A 17,109-nucleotide genomic window follows, 5' to 3' on the forward strand; every position below is an offset into this window, starting at 1 on the left:
CAGAACAATAATTGAGATTGAAACCACCACGAAACTCAGAAAATCTGATACTCGTAAACACAATATTTCATGCAAAATGAGTGTCTCAGAATGCCATACTTTTGTTAGAACGAAGGAAGCATCCAAAGACTAATACGGAGAAGCATGGTATTACCAGAATTTATAAGTACTAAGTTCAACATATTAACAACCTACTACTCAAGGTTTCTTTAATGCTTACCGGTGGAAGCAACAGTTGGAGGGCAAAATAATATATACATAATACACATTGAGTCAATTTTCCTCGTGTTCACTTGAGAGTAATAAACTTATTACTACCATGTTTTGCCCAATGGTCCTTCAGGTCAACTGGATTAGAAAGATCATGACCTTCAGTTGCAAGTGTACACAGAAGCTTATTATATGCTCCATTAGACATTTTTCTCCCAGCCTTACGATTCCCAGGCTTTGAGGGATTGAATGGGAGCGGATACTCAGATAAGGAGGTGGTACAGCATGATGATTGCCACCCACCTCCACATTTGTAGCACCGTCTAGAAACACCTGTACAGGAACAAAACGGCTGTGGCAGGCCAGAAAAATCAGCACTAGCTCGACCGTAAACTGAACTCGGATTCTTTGTTACAGTGGCTTCTCTACATTTAGCTTCTCCTTTAGGTTTTTTAGAGGCAGAAGACTTATTTTCAAACCGTTTCTCTTTCAAAAGTTCCGATACAGTTTCACGAATTCCATTCATAGATGTTTTCTTGTTTTTCTTCATCTTCTGTGATTTCGCCTTGAACTTGACATCCACATTTTGTTCACCTGTCGGAGCAACAGAACGAATAGGAACAGCAGCACAAGGTTTTGATTTGGATCCAAATTGTGTTGCTGGGGGGAAATTATCTCGATGAATCCATGGAAAATGAGAATCAAATGTCTCTTCTTTGTGGTTAACTTGAGATGCCATTTGGTATCTTATGGGAGGAGATACTATCTTTGTTTGAGCCAGTCCTGCAAATATGTACTTTGTGAGAATTTCGGTACAACAACAACAACAATAATGCTTTAGTCCCAAACAAGTTGGGTACAACTATATGAAATTCACATTCTTTTTTCTTTTTTTTTTCGATGACAAGAGAACCCGCAGCCTGGCCCCTTTGTGTGCTCACAGGGTAACCCCGACACTTGAACAGTATTAGCCTACGAACCACATCGAAGAGGCAAACCGCACTAGGCAAGCCCTGTGCGACGAGCCACATTCTTCATTTAAGCTCATATTATATTATCAATTCATCATACAAAGTGAAATAAATATGACTAGTAAGTCTTCGAACAAGTATGAAACTCCACCTGTGTGAGCATGCTTACATAGTCATTCCCCAGCCCAGAAAAAGGGAGGGAGTTGTGGTAGGCTGGCAGCCGGCGTAAAACTTGCCAATTCATGTGAGAATTTCAGTAACTAAGATGGTTTCAGCATGAGATTACTGAAATCAGCCACATTAATTTACAAATGGAAACATGATTATCCTAATTCCTAACCAATGCAAGGCAAAAACTGTTCAATAACCGAGATGCATAACCAGGGGAAAAGCATTTACACGTTAGCGATTGCACACGTTGAAAGCATTACAAGTCAAAGTTATTCAGCAATTGCTGAAATATAGTAGCGAAGCATATTCCCAACAAGTTTTCAAGGGAAAACTGATAAAAGTATCGTTCTTTTTTGTTTCAAGCATCCAAAAGAATGAGCTCCAACAAACAGAAATACCAGTAACTATATTATAGCTTGGAAACTGACATCAGAAGCAAAATCCTCGAATGCAAGTGACTGCGGTAGGTGTAATCCAAATATCAAACACGTACACAGGCATAGTTCCATCCAAGCCAATACTGTTTTGCAGATATGTTATAGCCCCATCGAATTGTTAACATTTGAGTAAATTATACTAACTACACCTATAATATGACACTGATAATACACTTCATGTATTTCAAAATCAAGTACTTTATCCTTATACCATGAGACATACACAGACATCAAATTTTGTATCATTTCTAATTTTTCATTTGTGTTTCGATCATTTCAGTACAATTTATTAATTTACTCAATCACGGATATATCCTCATTTTTCAAAATCAAAAACTAGTATTCCTTATACAATGAAAATCCTACCCCAAGATTATGGTGGGGTGGTAAGTGTCTCATTCATCCTTAACTAGAGGTCTCGTGTTAGAGCAATGAGAATGGAGTCAGTCACTTTTAGTAGGGAGCCTTATACCTCAATTCCCAAAGTGGGACTTCTCGGTATGGATCCCGATCAGGTGGGACCCAAGGGAGCACCAGACACCGGTAAGAAACCTAACAAGAAAAATCTTACATAGCATTTCATATATAATTGCCATCGAAATATATGGATGATCGGCTATTTGTGTAGGATTTCAACTATATATGGTTTTTTTTTTTGAAACACTACTCCACTACATTGTATGAGCATTGATGAACTTGTGAGTTGTGACTAGTCTCAAGTTCCAACATTACGTCATGCACGAATTAAGCTTCATATTTAAGTGGAAGAGGTGGCGAGCCCATTATTTCCATAGTCTAGTTAGCATTAAAACATAAATTTTAGATTAGATTTTGAAAATTTATCTTCAAATATTTATGAAATTTGATCTTCAAATGTTTTCAAGTGCCCAAGAACAGGCTTAAACCAGTTTTTGGGACTTCCACTTACGAAACTTCAAAAACATTTCAAAGTAAAATACATGTCCAAACACAACTTTAAATTCCAAAATCACAACTATGAAACTCAAATTTTCCAATTATCAAATTTCAACTTCAAAATTTATGACCAATCGAGAGCTAAAGGCTGTTGTTGTCGTTCTAGGGTTGAACCCAGACGGATCTTTTTGAAGTAACATGCAAAAATTCCAAAAATACAGAATCCCACCAAAAATGAAAAACAAAAAGTGAAAGAGAGAACAAACAAAAAAATCATTCCTTTTTTAAAGCATAAACACCAAATTCCACACTTGTATATATTATATTATAAATTACCAATAAATCAGATAAACAAAAATTTATGAAACGAAGAACACTTACAGCGGCCACAGAGTTGGAGCAAGAGATATAAAGCTCTAATGGGGTTTCTTCTCTTCTTTTTTTTCTTCTTTGCTTTGTTATATATAACTTGTTTAGACTGTTGTTACGTATTATTTTACTAGTTTCCGTGCACGCGTTTTGCGCGTGTAATCCATGAGAATAAGAAGATTATATATATATAAATTATATAAGTTTTAATTTATTAGAGGGGCAAAATGGTAATTCAACTTTTAAGTTTTGAGCTTCATGCTTATAATAATATATGATTATTTCTTAACAGATAATACTACTAAATAATAAAATATGTCTAATTGAGATTTTTTACTTTGTTTTACTACTAATTGTGACATTTCAATTTTCTGACCTCCAAGTGAATGCATCGAGATAATAATATGAGAAATTAATAAAATAAACTTTGTTTGTAATTCAAAAAATAAGTTTGCAAAGCTAAAAGGAAAAATAACAACTATCTAAATTAAATTTCTTGATAGTTCCGTTTTATTGGTAGAATAATGCTAGATAGTGTAAGATTAACTTTGAGGGAAGGAAAACAAAACCTTTTAACTTTTTTAATGAATGTGTTTTAAGTATTGTATTAAATTTTCATCCATAAACACTTTAAACTAATCAGTTAACTATAAATATTTAAAACTAAGATGTAAAAAGTTTTATCATTTATATTTTAAAAATCAGGATATTTATGAATAACTACTATTTTTATATAAAATTTAATTCTGTCATACATAACTTATCCACCATTAATCTAATATTATATGTTTCACCTTTTTTTCCATAAAAAGAAAAGAAAAGAGTAAACATCCTATTTTATCACATTCATTCTTAAAGATGAAAATTAATGTATATGTAAAAATTATAAGTACGGAGAAAAGAAAAAAAAAAGGTACACATGAGCAAGATAATTAGGCATTTCATTTTGTTTGTCTCTATAGTGAAACTGAACATTTGAGCATACAAAATACAAATATGAATTTAGAGCAACTTGCTAATAAAACAAGAATTCAACTATATGAAGAGAGACAAAAAAGTCTTATTATAATTCTTACTACAAATAAGTATAAAACTAACACATCAAGCTCCGATGCTTCAGTAATTGAATTCTCATCTATTCTCGTGACTGCATAAGGGAATCTCACAACTTTCACCTCAAATTGTGACATTATTTCACATGTTTAGAATTCCTACATACAAGAATTGTAGGAGTAGTAAATAAAAGTTCTTCTTGAAAAAGTTAAATTTATAGAACAAAATTATGGAAACATGAAAAGTCACATGAATTATTGTTAAAATAAATATAAAAAAGATAGAGATGAAATTTAATTTTAAAGATACATGAATCTACTTTAATTTCTTGATAATTACTCATTTTTATTTTTATTTACATTTATGTTAGAAATTTGAAAGGTCAAGATTATGTAATGAGAATAAGAAGATTATATATATATAAATTATATAAGTTTTAATTTATTAGAGGGGCAAAATGGTAATTCAACTTTTAAGTTTTGAGCTTCATGCTTATAATAATATATGATAATAGTGAAAAAGGTCAAATATGTCCCTAAACTATTTAAAAAGGTTTAGATATATTCTCCGTTTAAAGTTTGGTTCACTCATGCCTTCGTCGTTCAATTTTTGGTTCAAATATGCCTTTATGGGCGTTAGTTGTCATGTTGCACATATCCAACTCATTTTTCATTCCATTGAATTGTCATGTCATTTTGACCTTACCACATGACATTTATATGAAAATGGAAAGATATCCGGACTCATAAACACCTAATCCGACCCATAAATCAACCCCCTTTTAAATAAATTATCCGATCGATTTTCAATGATTTTATTTAATTTTTATTTTTTCGATAAATTTCGAAAATGAGTAATTAATTAATAAAAAATAGGAAAAATATGAAAAAATAATAATATGAAATTAACGCCAAAAATTCACAAATAAATATAGTAACCTTAAATCTAACATTTCAATATTTTTTTAAAACTTTTTATTTTTCGGTAAATCTCGAAAATGAGTAATTGATTAATAAAAAATATGAAAAGCATGAAAATAATATAAATTAACGCCAAAAGTTCACAAATAAATATAGTAACATTTCATTCTACAATTTGTTTTAATTTTTTATTTTTTTCGACAAATCCCGAAAATGAGTAATTTATTAATAAAAAGGGGAAAAATATGAAATCATAACAAAAAATTTACATCAAAATTCACAAAAGAAAATAGTACCTTAAATTCAATAATTTCAAAAAAAAAATTATTTTATATTTTTTTCATATTTTCCTATTTTTTATTTGTGAATTTTTTGCGTAATTTTCAATCTTTTCATATTTTTTGTTAATAAACTCATTTTTGGGTTTGCCGAAAAAATTCAAAATTAAATTTTTTTTGAAATTGTTGAATTTAAGGTTACTTTATTTATTTTTTAATTTTTGGCGTTAATTTTATATTTCTTTCATATATTTTTTTATTAATCAATTACTCATTTTCATGATTTATCGAAAAAAAACTAATTTTTTAAAAAAGTGTTTAAATTGAATTTAAGGTTACTATAATTATTTGTGAATTTTTGGCGTTAATTTTATATTTTTTCGTATTTTTTATTAATTAATTACTCATTTTCGGAATTTATCGAAAAAATTAAATAAAATTGTTGAAAATCGTCGGATAATTTATTTAAAAGGAGGTTGATTTATGGGTAGAATTAGTTGTTTATGAGTCCGAATATCTTTTCATTTTCATATAAATGTCATGTGGTAAGGTCAAAATGACATGGCAAATCCATGTGGCATTTAAAGAAATTAAAAATGAGTTGGATATTTCCAACATAACAATTAATGCCCATAAGGGCATATTTGGACCAAAAGTTGGATGGTTAGGGCATGAGTGAACCAAACTTTACACGGAAGGTATATCTAGACCTTTTCGAATAATTTAGGAGCATATTTGAGATATTGTATGATATTGTGTTTTATCATATGATATTTTATTATTTATGAATTATTATATTTGAATAAATTATATTATTTATCCTTTTTATATAAAGTCACATAATTTAAATGAGAAAGAGAAAAAAATAAAGTAAAGTAAAAAATAAAATATAATTATTAAATAATAAATAAAAATAAAATAAAAATATTAAGATAATAAAGTAATATCAAATTAATCAGTACATAACATAAATCTTTTCATTATTAATTAATTATTAATTTAAATAATATAATATAATAAAAATTATATAATCATTAAAATAAATATTATATTTAAACTAAACGATAACCATCCGAACGAGGGGTTAGAGATCAGAGTTGTCATCAAAGTGGAGGACAAAAGTCATGGCAAAGTCCCAAATCCCAACATTATGTCAATACCTCTCATCCAAATTATAGATTATTATTTTTAATATTATTTTTTAAAAAAAATGTAAGCGCTTGATAATTTTACTAAATAAAAGGCAAATATAATTTTCTTTTTGATAATTTTTTGAACTTTATAATTATCTATTTTGAGTTATGAAAAATATATGAATAATTCACTTGATATGAATTAAAGAATAAAAACTTGTCACTTCTTCATAATTCATATTATTTGTCCATTTTCTTGTTTATGTTTTGTAGAAAAAACAATATAAATAAAAATGATTTTCTTATTAATTTACACTTTAACTATTTTCGATTTTCTATACTCATGTATTTTATCCCTAAAGATTAATAATGATTTTTTTTAAAAAAGTTTTATAATACTTCTAATTTTAAAAATAATTAATTTTAACTTTCCAAAACCTAACTTTTGGGCAATTTGAAGTAGCGGTAGGTGTTAGTATTTAATTCGGATTTTTCAAATTTTGAATTAATAATTCAATAATTAATAATTAAAAGTAGATATCAAATATTAAATTTTTTAATTTCAATTCGATAATTTAATAAACGATAAATTTAACTTCGATTTGAGACGATATTCGATAATACTGTATTGAAGCTATAGATGATTGCATTACAAAATTAATATAATCTCTCCAATTATTTTTATTTTTTATGCGGAGATACGATAATAGACGATTAACAAGTAAAAAAAAATCTAGAAAAATAAAATTGGTACAACTAAAAAACGTATGTATTTGGATTGTGTTTATGCTTATTATTTAACTTTTTCTTTGGACTTATACTAATAGATAATAGATATATTGAAACATGACCTTTATTGAGTAAATATTTTGGAGTTCAAAAAATAACAATCGAATAACAATAATACTAATATTAAATACTAATCCCAATTCGAATACCTTAATTCTAAAATTTTTCTTATGAATATCATATCAAATACCAAATTATCAAATATCTAATTATCAAAAATTTTGATTCAATTTAATAATTTGATTTTAGATATTTTATGTCCAATCCTAATTCGAAGGCAAGCAAACTTTAGATATTTTATCAACTTAAGGCACACATATGTCTAAGGCATATATGACTGAAGTTTAACTATTTTTTTTTCCTGAACTTTAAGTATTTTTGCGAAACTTATTTTGACCTTAAAATAACTTATTCTTCGTATATCATTAATAATCTAATATATGAATCATCAACACCTATATTTATTTTAAATAAACTCTAATTAAAAATATCATACAAGAACAAAATCTAATCATTAATTTTTCAAAAACAACAAATCTAACACTCTTTAAAGTCTAAAGATCAAAAATAATTTAGGGCATATATATTATGATATATGCCAAACTAAAAACATATTATCTCATTAAAATTTTCTACTACTTGCCATGAAATTGACAACTGAGTCATCAATACATTTATGATGTGGACCTGCTTGTTAAATAATTGTGGCTTATACCATCAAAAACAAAAAAAGAAAACACATAACCTTTTTTCCAAATGACATAATTATTATGACATTTTTATTGGCTTTGTAACCCTTATTTATTCAGTTTTATTTGTCCATAGATTATAGACTTATGTATTACTAAAAAATAAGAAAAGTAGTGTTATTGCCCAGGATCAAACTGGGGACGTTTAGTGTGTTAAAGACTAACATGATAACCACTGCACCACAACAACTTACCTATTATATATTTTCTCCGTTTTATATTATGTGATATCATTTAATTTGATGAAATATTTTAAAAAAAGAATTTCTTTTGAAATTTGAAATAATTTTTATATTAAAAATTTGTATGATTGAAAATCATTTCATTAAGGATAAAAGATAAATTTTAAGTTAAATTATTTCCAAGTGTAATAAGATAAACTTTTTTTTTGGACGAATGAATACGGAAAGAATACCACATATGAGACATATGGAGTACCAAGTATGCACTAATTTACCCATATATGTGTGTGGAGCTAATATATTATGACTGGTTTTACAAATTGAACAGAAAAAAATAATTTTTAAAAATCTTTATGTTGAAAAATGAAAATCTTTAGAAAATTATCCCCAAAAAAGGAGAAAAGAGAAAAGAAGGGAGAGGAAATAAAGAAACTGAAAATAAAATCAAAAGACGCAAAAATCAAAGGAAGGAGAAGAAAATTGAAAAGGGAGAAAAATAAAGGAATAAAGAAAAATAAATGGATAAAGTTATAAATGAGTAGAAGAAAATTAAAAAGAAGAAAAGAAATATATCAAATATATATAATTTATTAATTTTAATTTTAATAAATAGTTTGTGATCTTAGTATTTTCTTGTTCTTATAGTTTTATTATTTCATTTTTCTATATTTTATTGATTTTAAAAAAATATTAATATTATTATTTTTGAATTTAATTATATTTTCTTAAAAATAAAATAATAAAACATTGTATTTGCAAGATATGGTGATTACTGGAAACAAATGCGTAAAATATGCATTTCAGAGTTACTTAGTGCAAAGATGGTCAAGTCATTTAGTTTAATTCGACAAGATGAGGTTCATGATCCAAATGTTGTGGTTAATGTGTCTGAAAAGGTTCTTAGAGTTACTACCTCTGTTATATGTAGATCAGCTCTTGGAAAAGTATGTGATGATAAAGTAATTTGTTGATGTTGATGAGGGAGGTATTAGCCTTATCAGGCGGATTTGATGTCGCTGATTTATTTCCTTCTCGGACATTACTTCACGGAATTGGTGGAATGAAAAGCAGATTGAAGCGTATGCATAAGAAGTTTGATGTAATATTGGAGAAAATAATTCATGAACATAAAGAGAATCGAGAAACAGTGAGTTTGGGGTTGAGGATTTGATTGACGTTTTACTTAGAGTTATGGAAAAGAATGGTGAACTTCGATTTCCAATCACAAATGACAGCGTCAAGGCAATTGTTCTAGTAAGTTTGGTTCTATATTCATCAAAACTATCATTCATTTAGAGTCGTGTTCATGTGTACACTTATTGTTAGTTCCATCATTTGTCAAAATCATATATATTAATAGATGAACTTCAATGTTGTAGGACCTTTTTCTCGAAGGAACTGAAACTTCATCAGTAATATTACAATGGGCGTTATCTGAACTGATGAAGAACCCGAATATGATGGCCAAAGCACAGACACAAGTGAGAGAGAGATTTGAATGACAATGATGTCGAAGAGTTGAAGTTTTTGAAGTTAGTGATCAATGAAACACTACGATTGCACCCTGCAGAGAGGAAACAGAAATTGATGGATACACTATTCCTCTTAATTCTCAAGTGGATGTAACGGTTGGGTTATTGCAAGAGATCCTGAAAGTTGGGACGACCCTGAAACATTTATGCCAGAGAGATTTGAAAAGAATTCTGTGGATTTTAATGGAAAATCATTTTCAATATATTCCGTTTGGTGCAGGAAGCAGGATGTGTCCAGGAATGCATTTTGGTTTAGCTAACGTTGTGTATCCGCTAGCACAGTTGCTTTATCACTTCGATTGGAAACTTCCTTATGGACAACGACCCGAGGATCTGGATATGACTGAAACACTTGGAATATCTGCGACTAGGAAGAATGATCTTCACTTGATTGCGATTTCACATTATTTAAAATGTCATTATCATAGTATAATGATGCTTAATTTCCTATTCAGACTCTATGCTAAGAGCCTGTTTGGCTCAGCTTAAAAGCTGGTCAAACTGACTTAAAAGCTGGTTATTGACTTATTTAGCTGTTTGGCAATACTCAGAATAACTTATTTTAAATTAAAAAGAACTTATTTTAAGCCAAAAGTTAAAAGCTGGGGTAGGGGTGTTTTTTTTTTTTAGCTTATAAGCTGTTTTAAGTTGACCACATTTTTATCTTTTTGCCCTTAATATTTTTATACAATCTCCAAATTACCCACATAACCCTAACATCTCTTTCTTCTATTTTTCCCTTTTCACGTTTGGCATAGCAACGTCAGCTTTTTTATCCAAACGCATAACTGCTTATTTTAAAAATAAGTTTCAGCACTTTCAAAAGTACTTTTTTAAAGCTGCTTTTATTAAGCCCATCCAAACGGGCCCTAAGTTGTATATCAATCTTTCGAAGTGCATAATCGATCTTGGTTGGAATTATACAACAACTTTCATGAATATAGATTGATGATCTCCTCATTTGTTCATTGGAATTGCCTAAATATATTGATAAAAGATATGAGTAATGTGACAGTTAACTTATTTAATCTACAAAGCATATCTATTAAACCACATAGCTTGTTTTTCGCTTTGGCGTCTCTTTAAAATTGTAGTCATGATAAAATCTTTATTTATTTAATCATCTGGAACTCCTAACCACACGAGTTTTCAACATATCAAAGTAGAAAAGGGATGACTTGTTATCCAACAGTATAAAATGACTTCTATACTCATGTCAACCAAAGTTTACACAGATCCATTCAAATGTTTAATGAAGTTGATTGGAGAATTATAATTTTGATATGATAGTGAATTGCTCGAAATTCAAACTCAGAACTAGTCGGATGGAGTGGATAAGCTCCTTGCTAAATAAAATAAATGTTATAAACAAATAATTTTAGTAAATATGTTAGAGAATTTAGTATTTTGTTTTTAATTACCTTTTGTTGTAGACAAATTATTTAATTTTTCTACATATTTAATTTTAAATTCAATTATATATATATATATATTTTTAAAAAGTAACGGAAGAGAATAACCTTTCACGTGAAAAGGAAGACGAACACTATCCATGTGACTTGACTACATGGTCATTTCACGTGAAGGCCAAACCCCTTTTATCTATTTAACCAACAATTTTTTTCCTTGCATTCCTCCTCAGTGTTAAAAAATGGAGATTCATTTCAATTCTGTTTCATTGTTGTTTTCCTTTTTCCTCCTGTTAGTTATTTTCGTTCGAAAATCGAAAAAAAGTAACCAAAAATTGCCACCAGGTCCATGGAAATTGCCTGTTATTGGAAGCATGCATCACCTTATTGGAGTACTTCCACATCATGTTCTTAGAAATTTATCGAAAAAATATGGACCTATAATGCACCTGAAGTTGGGGGAAATAGATACAGTCGTTGTATCGTCTGCACATATGGCAAAACAAGTATTAAAAGTTCATGACCTTTGTTTTGCAGCAAGGCCAGAGCTTATGTCATCTGATATAGTCTTTTATAATCAAAACGACATTGTATTTGCAAAATACGGTGATTACTGGAAACAAATGCGTAAAATATGCATTTCAGAGTTACTTAGTGCAAAGATGGTCAAGTCGTTTAGTTTAATTAGACAAGATGAGGTTCATGATCTTGTTGCATCTATTCGTTCTACGCCAAATGTTGTGGTTAATATATCTGAAAAGATTCTTAGACTTACTAGCTCTGTTATATGTAGATCAGCTTTCGGTAAAGTATGGGATGATAGAGATAATTTGTTGATGTTGATGAGGGAGGTACTATCCTTATCAGGCGGATTTGATGTCGCTGATTTATTTCCTTCTTGGACATTACTTCATGGAATTGGTGGAATGAGAAACAGATTGAAGAGTTTACATCAGAAGATTGATGTAATTTTAGAGAAAATAATTCATGAACATAAAGAGAATCGAGCAAATGGAAAAGAGGGAAATAGTGAGTTTGGGGGTGAAGATTTGATTGACGTTTTACTCAGAGTTATGGAGAATGGTGAACTTCAATTTCCAATTACAAACGACAGCGTCAAGGCAGTTGTTCTAGTAAGTTTGGTTCTATCTCATCAAAATAACCATTCATTTATCGTGTCACATAAACTAAAACGGATGAAAAATGAGTGAATGCTCATGTTTGAACTGTTATTTTTCCTGTTAATTGTTATCAGGAGAGGAACATATTAAGAAACATGTTGGAAATCTTATCATCTTTCGTTTAAGTTTTGGTATATCTATCTTTCTTTTTAATAATTGTGGTGTGTAGGTCAGCTTGTACGCTACCAGAAACAGGTACTAGATAACTCTGACTATCATTTGTCAAAAAACATATATTAATAGCTGTACTTCAATGTTGTAGGACCTGTTTTTTGGGGGAACTGAAACTTCATCAGTAATAATACAATGGGCGTTGTCTGAACTGATGAAGAACCCAAAAGTGATGGCCAAAGCACAGGCAGAAGTGAGACGTGTCTGTAAAGGGAAGAAAGATTTGAATGACAATGATGTCGAAGAGTTGAAGTATCTGAAGTTAGTGATCAATGAAACACTACGGTTGCACCCTGCATCTCCTCTTTTAGGCCTTAGGCAATGCAGAGAGGAAACAAAAATTGATGGATACACTATTCCTCTTAACGCTCAAGTGGTTGTTAACGGTTGGGCTATTGCAAGAGATCCTGAAAGTTGGGACGACCCTGAAACATTTGTGCCAGAGAGATTTGAAAAGAATTCTGTGGATTTTAATGGAAATCATTTTCAATATATTCCGTTTGGTGCAGGAAGCAGGATGTGTCCAGGAATGCATTTTGGTTTAGCTAACGTTGTGTATCCGCTAGCACAGTTGCTTTATCACTTCGATTGGAAACTTCCTTATGGACAACAACCTGAGGATCTGGATATGACTGAAACACTTGGAATATCTGCAACTAGGAAGAATGATCTTAACTTGATTGCCATTTCATATGATTAAAAATGTCATTATTATATATATATATATAGTTTAATGATGCCTACTTTCTTATTCAGACTCTATGTAAAGTTGTATTTCAATCTTTCTAAGTTTATATGTATCCCCTAAGAAAGTAATAAATCCTATTTTATCTTTCAAAGTACATAATTGATCTTGGTTGGAATTATACAGAAATACTGTTAATGTGATGTTGACACCAAATCCAAGCATTTTTCATGAATATATATTGATTATCTCCTCATTTGTTCATTGAGATTGCCAAATTATATATTGATAAAAGATATGAGTAATATGACAGTTCTCTATGGAATTTCGATATTTATGTTTTTCAAACACTTCACAAATCGATAGATACACATATAGTATAGGACAATTTATGTGAGATGCCACATATAAGACATATATTTATTGCTTTAACTTTATACAAATTCAAATATCTAGTAATGCATATTTAAAATTAAAAATATAAAAATTAAAATTAAAAGACTCATTTATATATTATGCTAGACTAATATTTCTTTAAAATCTTGTAATAATTGCTCAAAAATTGACAACTGAGTCATCATCCATCAACCCCTTTATACGTGGACCTGCCGACTGTGATGTTTGCTAAATTATTGTGGCTTATCATATATTATTATAAGCATGAAGCTCAAAACATAAAAGTTGAATTATCATTTTATCCCTACATTTAATGAAAAGGCTATAAAATATTTAATTAAATTCATCTAATATAATTAATTAAACATTTTTATCTTTACATAAAGAAAATACTTCTTTAATAATTTGTGTAAAAAAAAGATGTAAACATATGTTTAAATAAATGCTAAGTATCATATTGACTACCATACAATAAATGTTTTAACAGTTTCAAAATTGGTTCTTCATATTCTTTTTATGTGTATTAGTACATATGTTGAATACTTATAGTCATACGTTTTAACTTTAAAGAATAACTACAAATTTGGATTTTAATAGTTTTGGAAATCTAACCATTTTTAAAGAATAAAATATAAAGTGTCCTTTCACTTCTTTAATAAAGAGATTTAATGATATTTTAATGATCTTTTTCTAACTTGACTTTTGAGTTTTTATATATCTTGGCTATAAATACCCCTGTGTGCTTCACTAATTTTCCGATCTGTAAATTATGTCATGATATATATTGTCTTAGTTTTGATGATAGCTACTTCTCTTCATTTATTGTATCTTAATATTTATTTGATAATTTTATTGTAGATTAACTAAGATTTCTCTATTATGTGTTCAAGTGGAATTTTTATTTTGTGTTATTATATTAGAAATAAAGATATTATACATTTGTTGATGTTCATAATAATATACTTGTTACTTTCACCTTTCATCCACGAAATGGGTTAATGACATATTCATGACAATCCTTTGAGTCCCTCAATTATATCCTATCGAAGAGATTTTGAATAATTGGAAGAGAATAAAGAAAGTTGTCATCTCTTTTTCTTTCACATTGTTACTACTTTTTTCTTTCACATTGTTAATTTTAGCTTCATTTTATAATATTTTTGTTGATTCTTTAGAGGTGTTCTTTTATTTACCATTAAAAAATTTCTATTTTCTTTCCTATTTGATAAATTAATAACTACAAATAAAATATTATTGTACACAATAAGACTTTGAGTTTTATGATTTAAGTCTTTGCATGGTTGATAATTGTTCTTGCTTTGATAACCACATAAGTTGTATAGCTTTTAAAGTACTTTTTCTTGATTTACTATTTTATTTTACAAACTTTATAGTAAAAATAGAATTATTAGTTCTATTAAAAGTGTGAAGCAACAAAGTTAAGGTTAGATTACTAGAATTATCCTATAAATTTGTATAGAGTATAACACTCTTTGAAATTATAAAATTTGAAGAAATTGAAGGGTTACTTAATAATTAAATACACTTAATTTAATATATTGACCATATTCATCTACTAAAAGTCTCTAGCTACTGGTGAAATATGTAAAGATGTTTGAGACTTTGATTCCTATCCTTCATTTTCTTTCATTTAATTCATTTTAATTCTAATATGAAGTTTAAGTTCAAATTGTCCAATTTAATTAATTACTTTTCTCTTAGTTAAGTTAAACCGTCTTTACAACAAAAACGTACATATATCTTCCATTACAAAAGAAAGACTTTTTTGATTTTCTTGAAAAGAAAATTTGAAAGTTTTCTTATAAATGTGAGTTTTCTTATATAGTGGTATGCCTTCTATTTTGCCTAATATTTTCTTATATATGTGAAAGTTTTCTATATATTTTTCTTAATTAATTATTTTAATTTGTAATTATTTTTTTGTTGATCTATTTTTATTCTATCAGCAAATTACTAAATCAAAATATACGCACCATTTAACATATAATTATTTTTATTTCACAATATTTGTGGTTTCTTCATCTTTAATATCAAAGAGGTCATACAAACACATCGTTACAACAACTTCATGCAATTTAGCTTGGGGAACACGTGCAACGCACGTGTGTGGAACTAGTATTATTATAAGCATGAAGCTCAAAACATAAAAGTTGAATTACCATTTTATCCCTACATTTAATGAAAAGGCTATAAAATATTTAATTAAATTCATCTAATATAATTAATTAAACATTTTTATCTTTACATAAAGAAAATACTTCTTTAATAATTTGTGTAAAAAAAAGATGTAAACATATGTTTAAATAAATGCTAAGTATCATATTGACTACCATACAATAAATGTTTTAACAGTTTCAAAATTGGTTCTTCATATTCTTTTATGTGTATTAGTACATATGTTGAATACTTATAGTCATACGTTTTAACTTTAAAGAATAACTACAAATTTGGATTTTAATAGTTTTGGAAATCTAACCATTTTTAAAGAATAAAATATAAAGTGTCCTTTCACTTCTTTAATAAAGAGATTTAATGATATTTTAATGATCTTTTTCTAACTTGACTTTTGAGTTTTTATATATCTTGGCTATAAATACCATTGTGTGCTTCACTAATTTTCCGATCTGTAAATTATGTCATGATATATATTGTCTTAGTTTTGATGATAGCTACTTCTCTTCATTTATTGTATCTTAATATTTGTTTGATAATTTTATTGTAGATTAACTAAGATCTGCTAAGATTTCTCTTCTATGTGTTCAAGTGGAATTTTTATTTTGTGTTATTATATTAGAAATGAAGATATTATACATTTGTTGATGTTCATAATAATATACTTGTTACTTTCACCTTTCATCCATGAAATGGGTTAATGACATATTCATGACAATCCTTTGAGTCCCTCAATTATATCCTATCGAAGAGATTTTGAATAATTGGAAGAGAATAAAGAAAGTTGTCATCTCTTTTTCTTTCACATTGTTACTACTTTTTTCTTTCACATTGTTAATTTTAGCTTCATTTTATAATATTTTTGTTGATTCTTTAGAGGTGTTCTTTTATTTACCATTAAAAAATTTCTATTTTCTTTCCTATTTGATAAATAAATAACTACAAATAAAATATTATTGTACACAATAAGACTTTGAGTTTTATGATTTAAGTCTTTGCATGGTTGATAATTGTTCTTGCTTTGATAACCACATAAGTTGTATAGCTTTTAAAGTACTTTTTCTTGATTTACTATTTTATTTTACAAACTTTACAGCAAAAATAGAATTATTAGTTCTATTAAAAGTGTGAAGCAACAAAGTTAAGGTTAGATTACTAGAATTATCCTATAAATTTGTATAGAGTATAACACTCTTTGAAATTATAAAATTTGAAGAAATTGAAGGGTTACTTAATAATTAAATACACTTAATTTAATATATTGACCATATTCATCTACTAAAAGTCTCTAGCTACAGGTGAAATATGTAAAGATGTTTGAGACTTTGATTCCTATCCTTCATTTTCTTTCATTTAATTCATTTT

At 28.2% G+C, this 17,109-nt stretch overlaps 2 protein-coding genes and 1 pseudogene across 3 annotated transcripts; 2 read left to right on the plus strand and 1 right to left on the minus strand.

Moving 5' to 3' along the window:
* Positions 1 to 99: 99 nt before the first annotated feature.
* Positions 100 to 3,171, minus strand: LOC107027372 (protein BASIC PENTACYSTEINE7-like). 2 transcript variants are annotated; one of them, XM_015228548.2, is made up of 2 exons: positions 3,086 to 3,171; positions 100 to 993 (listed from the first exon to the last, which is right to left on the minus strand). In XM_015228548.2, the coding sequence occupies exon 2, from the start codon at positions 947 to 949 to the stop codon at positions 290 to 292; it is 660 nt and encodes a 219-aa protein (XP_015084034.1). In that variant the 5' UTR covers positions 950 to 993; positions 3,086 to 3,171; the 3' UTR covers positions 100 to 289. The 2 variants fall into 2 exon arrangements, with proteins under 2 accessions (XP_015084034.1, XP_027775057.1); XM_027919256.1 differs by having other exon boundaries at positions 100 to 1,872; positions 3,086 to 3,141.
* A 5,755-nt stretch (positions 3,172 to 8,926) lies between these two features.
* On the plus strand, positions 8,927 to 10,198 carry LOC107027841 (annotated as a pseudogene).
* Positions 10,199 to 11,334: 1,136 nt separating this feature from the next.
* On the plus strand, positions 11,335 to 13,317 carry LOC107027929 (premnaspirodiene oxygenase-like). Its single transcript, XM_015228984.2, has 2 exons — positions 11,335 to 12,251; positions 12,562 to 13,317. The coding sequence occupies exons 1-2, from the start codon at positions 11,361 to 11,363 to the stop codon at positions 13,168 to 13,170; spliced, it is 1,500 nt and encodes a 499-aa protein (XP_015084470.1). The 5' UTR covers positions 11,335 to 11,360; the 3' UTR covers positions 13,171 to 13,317.
* Positions 13,318 to 17,109: the final 3,792 nt, after the last annotated feature.

The sequence above is a fragment of the Solanum pennellii genome, chromosome 8 (genome assembly GCF_001406875.1).
Source record: "Solanum pennellii chromosome 8, SPENNV200".
Lineage (NCBI taxonomy): Eukaryota > Viridiplantae > Streptophyta > Magnoliopsida > Solanales > Solanaceae > Solanum > Solanum pennellii.